The 12,308-nt window shown below is 39.1% G+C and overlaps 1 protein-coding gene across 2 annotated transcripts in view; it reads left to right on the top strand.

Moving 5' to 3' along the window:
* Positions 1 to 1,166: 1,166 nt before the first annotated feature.
* LOC117553681 (focal adhesion kinase 1-like) overlaps positions 1,167 to 12,308 on the top strand; it is a 60,054-nt gene continuing 48,912 nt past the window's right edge. The window contains exons 1-2 of one of the 2 annotated variants that reach the window (XM_034227708.1): positions 1,167 to 1,397; positions 8,946 to 8,972. Coding sequence is in view for 1 of the 2 variants with exons in the window: in XM_034227698.1 (XP_034083589.1) it covers positions 3,186 to 3,222; positions 8,946 to 8,972 (64 nt within the window). In the remaining variant the exon portion in view is untranslated. Of the gene's footprint in view, positions 1,398 to 2,244; positions 3,223 to 8,945; positions 8,973 to 12,308 lie in introns of those variants that run through there. The other variant, XM_034227698.1, reaches the window with a different exon arrangement.

Below are 12,308 nucleotides of genomic sequence, written 5' to 3'. Positions count from 1 at the left end.
GGAGAGAGAGATTGAGAGAGAGATCTTTATTTCAAAGCTTCTTGTTTGGCTTGCCTTATAACTATGATGCATAATGCACGACAGTAATCTCTAAAAGATTCATTTAAACACGAGACATCAGCTACAGCACGACTGTGGGTTCTTACATGTTCTCCTGTTTCTTATTATTTCACTTTGCTTTGGTGCATTGGGCCGTATTAGACAAAAACACTAAATCTTGCAAATGCCCATCCACTTTGGTAGACCTTTGTGATTTGTCCCATAAAGTGGATGATGACTACCCTGCCAGCTCAGAGATTACTTGCTCAAAGTGGGGAGGACCGAGTGGAGAGCAATTTAATGTTCAGCTTCAACAACAATGTTGTTCATAGACGCATGCAGCTATGCAGTTCTGATTACTGACTGCAACTCAGTTTACACAACAATTGTATCAACCTAACTCAAAAAGGGCAACTGCACCTTCGCATCTGCTTAAAATATTTATATTCTCTAATAAACATAACAAATGTGATAGTACTAATGTCAAATTTAATTGACACTTTCAATTTTGTTAACATCACTTGAGAACATTTTATATCTTCATGTCTGATAGTTGATACACCATTTAATATGGTCACATATTGTAGGCCTATGTATATTGAGCTTTTTGTATTGGATGTGAACTCTTATTCTAATGTTTGAATAGATAGTTTTTTTAAATGGTCTTCTGTTCTCATTTTATTGGTTACATTGTTGTATGCTGTTATTATCAATGTTTTATATTTTATTGGTTGGTTATTATTTTTCTTTTGTTTTATAATCTTCTTTGGTATACGTTTACCATTATACCCCCTTTTTTCAAAGGTTATATGGACATGTCTGGCTACTGGGTCTTTCAGTTGAGGACCCATAGACAATACATTTAATTCTAAAATAAAAGGCGATGGATCTGTTATTGGCAATAATAGTTGTTGTCATGTTGCACAACCTACTGTAATAATAATGATGTATGGTTCCCTTAACTACTGTCTGTGTGCAGTGCAAGGCAATGGCGATACATCGAGGAGGATGTTGTTAAATTGAGTTCTTACTTAAAAACAGTTGGTGGCCCTTGAAGTAGTCTACTGGACACGTAGGGCCCCTCTCCTCTGCTCCTGTCAGTAAGCCCACCAGCTGCAGCCATGTTGGAAAAGCTGCTCCAGCTGCACGGTGCTATCAGCTAGCGTCAGTGGACACCGACTACCGGGCACGGCGCTGTTGAGGACAAAAACAGACAGGGAGAGGGACTCATAACGGAGAGGTACAGCCACCAAGCCGGTTCTGACATCAGCGGGTCCATACATTTATATTAACGTGCTGGCTGAAAAAGGTGGCCGGTTACGGAGAGTAGGTGCGGCCGGGCTCCAGGGCTGAAGCGGGTGAGTATTGATCCTTCTGGGGGGCGGATTAAATGGGAATAGCCCACCGTTAGCTGAGCTAGCTTAGCATTAAAGGGGGTAACACACACACACAGACAATGGGGTTAACGCGAATGCATTACATGTGGTGTGTTTATTGGAGCTGGTATAATGCATTTGAGAACATATCCTGGACTGAATTATATGAAATGTTGGTCCAAATGACACACCGGAGTCATTTGTATTCCTAACAGACCGACAGTGGTGCAGTGACCGAATCCACCCCTCTCTGTTTCTCTGTTTAGGTGCAAAGGTCCAAGCCTAGGAGGATTTATGTCAGAGCAACAACGCCGTGGCAAATCTGTGTTTTGATGAATAACGAGTTGCTCACAATGAGGCGTATTGTTGCAAGCAACGGTTTTTAGACAAAAGGGGGCAGCTCTTACTTAACCTGTGCGTCTCAAGTGTTAGGGTTGCTTGCTGCCTTTTCAACCACAAGATTGAACACTTGCAGCTGTGGAAGCCCGAGTGTTATGTTAGGTATTCATATTTTAACCATGCACAACAGATTTCCTTTTGCATGTTTCGTTGGATTCAAGTATTATTTTAGTTGCAGTGTCAACATTTACAGAACTAAAGAGGGTGCGGAGCCTGGTGCACAGCAGCCCTGTGGATGGGATTTGTCAGTGGATTTTTGTTGGTTAGGGGTTTTGGAGTCAAAGCTGCCCTTTCATGTCTCCTACAGATTTCTGTTTTCCTTCCTTCCCCCCCCCCCTCTTGTTTCCTGGCTTTACAGTATGTGACTGTTGCCCCGATCACATCCCTGAACACATCCTTAGTTGCAGCAAAACTGGAGGGTCAAAACCCCAAAGCTTTTTTGAAGTGCTTGTGCACAGAAAACTATTGAATGCATAGCTGAGACTTGTACTCTTTTATACTTGAATACAAATCTGACAAGGCTGGAATCAGATCGCTTTGCGCTTAATAAACTCAAAATGTGATTAAATTATACATATACAGTAATGGAGCATCCAGCTATTCCTGTAAAAGAGATATGACAGCATTTGTTGTAAGTGCGTTATAGGAACATACTGGCATTTAGAATAAGTCCCTCACTATATTCCTAATGGACAAACACTATCACTTCACAGTTTAGGTAATATTGAAAGCCTAGTTAATGTTTGCTAGATTGCATTTCCAGTCAATGCTGTGATTCATGGCTTTCCTCTCTCCGTGTACCCAGTCCTGCTGTCAGGTAAAAAACTCACTTGGGCACATCATGAATTTAGTGCAATCTGTCTTGATATGTGACTTAAATGTAACTTGCTTATTATTTTGTAAATATAAACAAATATTTTAATTGTGTTTTGTAAGTAGAACTTATCATTTGAGATGAAGGAGGTCTTGTTTCTGCTGTGGCTTTGTTTCTCTTTGCCTCCTCCATTACTTCCACTAATCTGAAGAGGCAGGGATGTGGAAAAAAACATTGAGGACGTTGGATCAATTTTATACACCCGCCTGTCTCCAGTCAGGAAAAGATAAAGACGAGACACAGAGTAGTGGATAAGATGGAACGCAGAGTGAGAAGAAGTGGGAAGAGGATTAGAAATGAGAGCTTAGGAGGAGGAGGCAGCAGTTTGGAAATGAAACTCAGCCCCCAGGTGTGTCAGTCCGAAACAATCAGTGGGCGGGTGTTTTCCCTCTCCTATAAGTGACAGCCAACAGTATAACTAGGAAGTGGAGAGTCAGAACAGGAACATATAGGCGTCTGTGATTTGAGGTTCAGTCCTCTGTGTGCCGACTGCAAACATGCAGTTCTGGGATTTCCTGGGCTGCACCAATGGAGGTATGAACGTGTGTAGTCATCCTGAGGGCTGGGGGAAAGCAATGGGCTGTTATTGGACGGCTGTATGGGCGCTCTGTGCTCGGCAGGTAGAGAGGGGTCTGGCAGGCTTGAGGGCTGGAAAGGAATTTGTGCTGCTCACTGCCGTGCAAGCAGTTGCATGTGAAAACCTCACAGACAGGTAGAGTGTGGAGCACAAACAAAGACACTGAACGCTCTGATACAGTGTCAGCCTGCTCTGTTTCACTTTGATAAACCTGGCTGTTTGCTTCTGACAGCAGGTTTGACAAATGAATAAATTGGCACAAATTGTTTATTTGTTGCGCTGAAGGTTTTGGGATATTGCTCGCTTGGCCTGCCATAGATACGGGTGTGAAATTAAATGAGTGTTGTCCATAAAGATTATTCTCACCTGCTACGTTCTATTATAAAATAGGTAAACAACTTTCACAAACCTAGAGATGGAGTACAACAACAACAACAACAACAACTGCCAACACTACATTAATTGCTGTTGCTCCAGCTGTTACTGTCATCATATTCCTACTGTCATCATATTCCTACTGTAACACTTCATAGCCAGTGGCACCTATGATAGTGTAATACCAAACACTGAATGTAACATCCTGCTTATCAGTGTCTGTCAGTGTACCTGTATGTAAGATAAGCATTAAATAGTAATGTGTATTGCCAAAAATCTGGTGATATATTATACTCAAAACATTGTGATTTAATGTGAAACTGTAAGCAAGGCTATACAGTATATTGCACTATTCATTCAATTTGATCACATTGTTTTGGCTCTTTTAATTCAATCATGACAGTTGAAATATATACAATGTTTTCAAGAGTTCATACAGTTGTGCGAAACATAAAATCGCAATATCAATATTTTTCTTACATCCCTACCTTAGCTCCCTTTTTAAGCTTCTGTGTGACATGACAATTAATTATTTTACACATCTTCACCTGAGTTCACCCAAGCAAACAAGGTCTAGATTTCAAACCTTGTGTTTTGCCCACATTTGATCTTCTCGTTGTTTACCGCACAGAGAAACTGCCTGAAGTTCTTCACTCTATTCAGGCAAAGACATCTGGTCCGACCTGTAGCACGAACTGTTAAACATCAGATTTCTGTTTGTGTATAAATGCAGGTAAACAACCGCAGGCCAAAGCTATTAAATGTCACTTTTCTTGTTCACGGGGCTAAGTGAAGGACTTTAACTAACAGCTTTGTATAGGGGAGGCTGTTAGTTAACATATAAAAAAAAGCAGATGAAAATGTTGGCAATTGGCAGAGGAAGTATAAGACATAAACTAAATAGCTCTCGCTTTAGTCACCTTTTGATCAAACCCACATTAAAGCCTATGCAGTGGAATACAGATGGTCCTCTCACATTGTTCAGTCCGTATATAAAACACTCACACCCTCTCTTAATCTATAAAGCATGTCAAAGTCTGCCTTATGATCTCAGTTAATTTGTGTTGTCTTCACTTGTGGTGACTTTATTGTTGTGTATTGAATTCCAGGACAGTTACCTCCAACACCCATCCTCTGCCCCGGGCCATGTTTTCTGCTTTTGCATACAAAGCTATAGCTAAGATACCTATTGGGTTGTGTCATATCCTCCCCTTGTAAGGAATGCCATGTCAGATCTTGAATTTATTTACACCTGGAATCCATGTTTGTTGTAGCTATGGTTGTCATTTTTTGGGACAGCAAAGCAGCAGGTTATATGTTTAGACTTGTGACGCTCCTGTTGTGTCATCAGCCTTCCCCTATTTACATCCATAGCTCACTGTTTTGTTTAACCTCTTCCAATGGTCAGCACGCACTGTCAGGATCTGTGATTGTTAAATAACTTGTTATACACCTCAAAAAAACATATATTTTCATGGCAAAATGGAAAAATAATTAATAGAAAAATAATTGCAACATCTGATTCTTAGCCTTATTCAGCCTAGGTATCCACATGTCAGATTGTCTGGTTGATATTCATCACATTGGGCTTCATCGTAATGGAAAGTCTAACTGAGTAATTCAGAAATGATTATTAGTGAAGAAATCTAATTTTATGATGATAATTGATATTGTACAGTTTTCTCCATTCCATTTTAGAAGGTTTATAAAGCATAAACAACTATCTTTACTTTCTCTTTTACTTAATTAGCATTTTCTAATCTACAGCATTGCATAACAAATTGGTGATTACAACAGCAGCCAGAAGAGCAAAATAACTTTCAAATATATATATGTACAGTATGTATAAACATGAGCAGCACTTTATCCATTTTTATATTTGAGTAATGTTTCCACTTATGATGTTGTTTATGTGGATCAAGTGAGCTTCAAGTGAAAGTAAGAACAGACATATTAATCCACAGCAGACAGCTTTGGCTGTTAAATATTATATCATAGTTGTTTGACACTTTCCTCTTATTCTTACCACAAATATTTTTTCTATCTGACATCAAACACTTTTACACAAGTAGCTTATATTGAGAAGGATTCATATAAAAACACACAGCCAAAAATGTTGGTGTCTAACAGCTACAATCCTTTACTCTCAGTTACTGTAATAATTCAGAGATGATTCTGTGGGACCACAGAGACATGCAGTGGTTTAGATCAAGGTATTTGTGAATTACTGAACATTAACCTCGGGTGCAGAGCACTGCACACTTGCTGCACACAGCCATAAAACAACTTATTTTTGTTTAGAATGTGTCCTTGCATAACACTATAAATCTGTGCATTCGGGGGGAAACTGTTCAGAATAGGAAGGCATGAAGTGTCTGAGAGTGCATGCTGGAGTCCTGCCTGTAAAACGTGAGTTACTGTAAAGCCAAAAACATTTACTCTTCAAACAGTCACACCGGGTGTCAGTCTGAGTTGTAGTTCTCAGTATGGATTTTTTTATTTAATAAATGTTGTAACTATGGTACATTGCATGAAATATTATTTTATATTATAAATGATTGACATCTTTAAAACACTAAATCTGTCTGGGTTTTGTGTATTTGTTGTTAGAAAGATATTGATGACAGTGAGTGATAATGGGCTGTAACAAACAGTGTAAAGGATGTGCTTCTGAACTCTTGACACAAGTGATATGGAAAGTGTAGTAGTGAATTATGTTCAAGCATTTATATTGCCACGCAAATTGTGCATGCCACTTCATTTGATAAGCAAATGCACCTACAGAATGTCTCCTCGGGGTTGTGTTCTGCAGCTGGCCAATGAAAGTTATTGACGCAGGTGTTTCAACAAACAACATGTGGAAAGTGATGTCTGCTCATGTCAATGCTTCATCTGTCAAACATTCAAAAATACAGATGTGAAAATGAGAACATCAGACAATTTTCTGGTATACTTCCTTATCTCTACAGTAATCCCAGTGCTACAATAATGTTTTTATGGCTGCTTCTAACAATGACAGCTACCTCATTAAAGCTGTAGCTGCTACTGTGGTGGCTTTCTTCTTCTCTCTGATGTTACACTCCATTGTATTGTACTGTATTCTGTCGGGCTGATCAGCGCAGGAGGCTGTCGTTGTTTTCTTGATGAGAATGGAGTTGTGCAATGCCCTTAGCGTGGTGTCAACTGTAGCGTAGCCTCTGTGGTTTATAGCCAGAGGCACGAGTGGGTGAGAGAACGCAAAGGGCTGCGAGTGTGACGGGGAAATGTGATGGAGTAGGAGGGAGAAGCTCTGTGGAGTGTTTATGCAAGTGAAAAATGTTTTAAGCAGTTCCAGTGACGGATGTTTCAGTACTGTTTTAATAACTTGATCTAGTTTTGAGTTATTATTTGTGGATATGAAAGAATGGAGGTGGGTCCAAAGCTAGGTTATTTCTGGTGACATTTGACTCGAGTGTGTTCCTTCTTCTGTTAGGTATTTAAAACATTTGAAAATACACTGGCACAGTACTGGCTAAATGTGTGGGCAATTTTCAAGGGTGATAGTGCTTCAAGAATTCTATTCATTAATATATTTTTAACACCAAGAAACATTTCTATGTATGCTTAAGCCTTTTCTACTGAAAGCACTGCCAGCCCAGGCTCAAAACGTCTTAGTGTGTCAGAGCCTTAAATGTTACATTTTGGATTTTACACTCAGAGAGAGGGAGAGCGGGAATATTGCCAGAATTGGTGTTGCGTTGCTTTTCGTCTACTTGTAGCCAACATTTTGGGCACAACTCTGCCAGGAACCAATTGGATTATGTGATTAGAGGACGTTAAGAAGAACACACACACACACTGAGCAGCAATGAATCAAACCAAGTCAAATGTAAAAAACAATATGTTATATCTTAATAACCCACAATGTTTATTATTATACACGCCCTAAATTGTGTCCCAATGCTTTCTTACATTCTTATCCTTACCAGATGTTGAGTTTGATTAGAACAAGTAAATAAAAAAACAATATCAATATTTAAACTACATTTTTTTCATTTCAGATTTTGCTTCTGTTAGACTCTGTTGACTCACAATGCATTGTATTAGGGACATTAAGAACATACATGTAGTATGTAAATAGTGTCCCAATTCCATACTACAGTACATCACTTAAAACAATTCACCTATGAAAACAAATGATGCATGCTCAAACATCTCTTCAATTTATTTGGTTGTTGCTTTTAAAGTTGCAATTTGGGGAATGCTGTAATCACCTTTTCCAGTACAAAATGTAAAAAGTACATTCATTTATTTTACACTCTCTTCAGCACGAGTGTCCTCAATACATAACATTGATAAATAGCACGTGAAGCACATTAGTAGTATGTTATATGGAACCGCCTTTATCATGCACAATCCGACACAAAGCCTTGGCATCCTCATCAGCACCACAGCACCACAGTCCTGCTTTGTTGCTTAGTAACAGAAGAGCGTAGCTTCACAGTGTTGGACATTTCATCACATTGCTCATTTTGGTGTCCTTTTTATGTGAGCTTGTGAGTAAAAAGAGATAGTGGAGTGGTGAGTAGAAGGTGACATGAAGGTGGTTATCCGGCAGTCTGAGAGCTGAATGAGGCCACAGTGTGAAACTGTTACAGCATGACAGGGCAGAATTATTTTGCCAAGTCATTGTTCTCGCCTCACTCAGACTGTCTGGAATGTAGCTCATATTAAATCCTTCTGTACAGTAACTGGTTGGTCAGCGCTGACATGTAAGCCAGTGATGTGCGGATTGGGATTAGAAAATGATGCCTGTCAGCTAAAATTAAACATTGTAATCGATTTGGATTCGACAGTTGGACTTTCCAAGTGATGAATGTCCTCTTTGATGTTTTGGTTAGTCGTGATTTGTCATAGACTAAATAGAAAATGTGTGAAGTATCGTTTTGATAATGTTAGTCATTTCAAGTAATGGAAATGTTGTTCCTGTCAATAACTCAAGTTCTCAACGATGCTCTCCTACAACTCTTTCTACACAACTTAAATACATATATAAGACTTGAAGTAGTAAATTACGAGCAGTAATCCCTTATAATATATGAAAGTAGATTAATTTGATCTGTGCATCCAAGACAAATATGTAGCTATCAAGTGTAAGATACTTGCAATAAATGTATAAGTAGAATTTGTTGCAAGATGGTCAGGGCCAGGAAGAAACACCACACTCTCAATACTTATGGCCATTTTGAGTTTCACTTCCAAGTTTGTGTAATATACATGTCATTTATCTGACTAAAATCTTGTTTTCTCTTTTTCTCTGTTCCAGATATTTCCAGAATATCATACTACGCTGGTGAGTATCTATTCGCGCTTCGAGATTTGTCTTGGCAGATGAGAAGCGCTATATAAATTAAATGTATTATTATGATTTATTTTTGTTAAATACAGGCGAGGTATTGCTGAACGTCCTCTGAACTAACAATAGAGATTTGTGTGTGTGATGTGTAGGGCTGCACGATTTGGGGAAATAATCTAATTGCGATTTTTCTGACAGATATTGCGATTCGATTTGTGATATTTGTTTTTAAGCGACCCAACGGAAGTGTATTGTAAAATGCGGCCATATCTCCGGCTAGGAAGGTCGTATCATCGTGCTCCCGTCTCTAGCACCCTCGCAGCCCGAGCTACGAGTGAAAGAACTAAACTTACATGAAACTTCCGTTGGGTTGCTTTAAAGTCAAGCTTCAGTTTAAGACTCACCCTGTAATAGATGTAAAACATGTGATGGAGCATTACTAACCTGACTCAGATGGTTTGTTTCACCAAACCATCTAGGAAAGCTCCATTGGAAGCCATTTGCCATTTGGAAAAGTATTTCAAAAATACTTGGCAGGTGATTGGATCAATCTGTCTATCACCTTCTATCATGGGCCACTTCTGATTGGTTAACAATGACGGGTACATGTGGAGCACAGCACTTCTGATTGGTGTGGATGACTGACACACAAGAAGAACAAAACAAAACCAAATTTAACAATCGCAGGCTTTGCGATTTGATAATTGCATCATTTCAAATCGCAATTTCGATTTCAAATCAATTAATCGTTCAGCCCTAGTGATGTGTATGAGTTATTGCATCAACCTTAACATGTAAAGGTTTCCTTTGCCCACTCATTGTATACAGCTTTGTTTTTTGTTTGAATTTGCTCTCTCATGTAACTTTGATATGAACAGAAATATTGTCAACTACTTAATGGGAATGACAGAATCCTTTCCGTTTGATTTTCATGGTCTAAGAGAGATCTATCCTTCTATTTCGTATTCACAAAGCATGATATTCTTTGGTATTAGTCTTGACCAGGAGTGCCCAACCACGTCGATCGCGATCGACCGGTCGATCGCGGGGAGATTCCCAGTCGATCGCGAGATGTGTCTAAAAATAGAACAACAATATTCTGTTTTATCGTTAATGTCCTGTAACATAATCTTCCTGTGCCAGAATAATGCACTTGAACGCATCAAAGCTTTGTGATTGGCCGGCGTGACCCCATGTGTCGGGGCGTGGCTGGTGAGCAGTGGGCAGTGCACTAGTTCGCTAACGTTGTCCGTGTCAACAGGAGTGACAGTCCGCACACACACAAGCCCGCAATTATGGCAGAAGCAAAACATATATAATTTTCACTCCGAGTGGGAGGATGATTATTTTTGTATCTATTCCAATTCAAAGTCCATCTGTCTCATCTGCAATGCGAGCGTGGCTTTATCGAAGAAGGGTCATTTAGGAGCGGCATTTCAAAACAGTGCACAAACGCTACGAGACGGAATTCCCTCCTAATTCTGCCCTACGCTCCAAAAGGGGAGGGGCCTGAAAGGACAGCTAAATGCACAGCAGTCCATTTTCACCAGGTCAACAACAAGAGCAAGGCTGCTACCATAGCATCTTATCGTGTCAGTCACGTTCTTGAGAAACACATGAAGTATTTCAAAGACGGCAAAGTTGTGAAAGAAGCGTGCCTGGAGGCTGCCGATGCGTAATAAAAATAACAGTAGCATTTCAACAGGTTTTTGATATAATAAAAACTCAAGTTAGATACCGTTATTAATCAGCTGTAAGTTTGAGTTTGTTTGAACTTATTCATTATAATTATTGTACAAAATGGTATAAGAATGCAAACTTAAATTGATTATAGTCTATTATCAATTCAGGTTAAGAAACTATGTTGCTTGCATCCTATTTTAAAAAGGCATTTATTTTTATAATCTACTAAAATGCAACAAAAAAAGGGTTTGATTCTATTAATTTTGTCTTTTTTATTGCACTTTGGCAGCAGATTCCTGAGTAGCTTCAGATCTGGGTTGTCTTATTAGTAAGCCTCATTTATACTTTTGTAGCAACACTATTTTTATATAATGGCAAAGAAAGGGTTCAGAGTCTTTTCTTTTTTCCATGTGTCATATGTGGCAGCACTGTTCAATGTTTCTTGAAAACATTACCCACTGTAGTGACGTGTGAATAAACACCAACTCTGTATCAACAACACTGTTGTGTAACTTCAGTTAAATACTTGTATGTGTGTAGATTAGAAAGAGGTAAGATAAAGGATCTGCAGTAGTTTATGGAGTATTAATCGTACGAAGGTCAGTTTTATACAAGTAGAAGTGTGTATTTACCTGGTAGTAGGCTGTCAGTAATGGCTACGCCTCTCTATTTGGACTGGTAGATCTCGGCAGACTGGCAACTTTAAAAGTAGCTCTCGGTTCAAAAAAGGTTGGGCACCCCTGGTCTTGACTCACACCTAACGAGGACTGTTAGGGTTAAATAATATCAAGTATAGATAAGATAATTACCTCTAAGCACCAGTCTCTCTTCGTTGGTGTTGCTAGGTAACCGTTGATCCTATGTTTTCAAGGAGGATGTTGTATACCTCAGAAAAGAGAACTTGTCATTCCTGAAAAGGACAAACGCATATTTTACGTTTCCTGACCTTAACTTTGGCAGAACTCCAGTGGGATACGTATTGCCAAAGTTGAGGTTGAGGTTAACTGAAACTCATGAGATGCTGCTTTCTAACTTTGCTGACAAAATGACAGTAGCACGCCACACAGTGTACAGGGGACCGGGTAAACTGAACATCTGTATCCCGAAACAGCCTTAGAAATACTCATTCTCAGTACTGCTGAAAGGATCACAAGCTCAGTTTGAGTGGAGAGCACACTGAACATAACATCCAGCTTCTGTATCTCTGTCATCATTTATATCATGCAATCATTTTGTGTTGCATGATATGAAATATAAAGACAGAAGACAGATCAGACGGAGTTATAACTCACAATTTGACTGCACTCATAAGCACCATGCGGTTCAAATTCTAATGAAAACTAAGGCAAAATAACTGATATAAAAGACATACAAATAACTGCATAAATGTATTCAAGAGTGCTGTAGTTATTTTGTCCTGGTCATTTTATATTGTTCATTTTTCTGTCCTTTTTGCACTCTCAATGCAGCTGGAGACCGACTGTAGCGGCCCTTTCTACCTGTATAGAATACGCTAGTCCTGAAGGCCTGTTTTAAAGGCACAGTTTCTGAATACAGGCTTTGTGCATTTAGGTAACTTCCTAGTTTATAAGTAGCAGCTAGACCTGCTTTATAATGAGATCTCACTTAAAATGTAACCTTTAGTTAAAT

The sequence above is a fragment of the Gymnodraco acuticeps genome, unplaced genomic scaffold, assembly GCF_902827175.1.
Source record: "Gymnodraco acuticeps unplaced genomic scaffold, fGymAcu1.1, whole genome shotgun sequence".
NCBI lineage: Eukaryota > Metazoa > Chordata > Actinopteri > Perciformes > Bathydraconidae > Gymnodraco > Gymnodraco acuticeps.
This window is presented reverse-complemented; position numbering and strand designations above follow the sequence as displayed.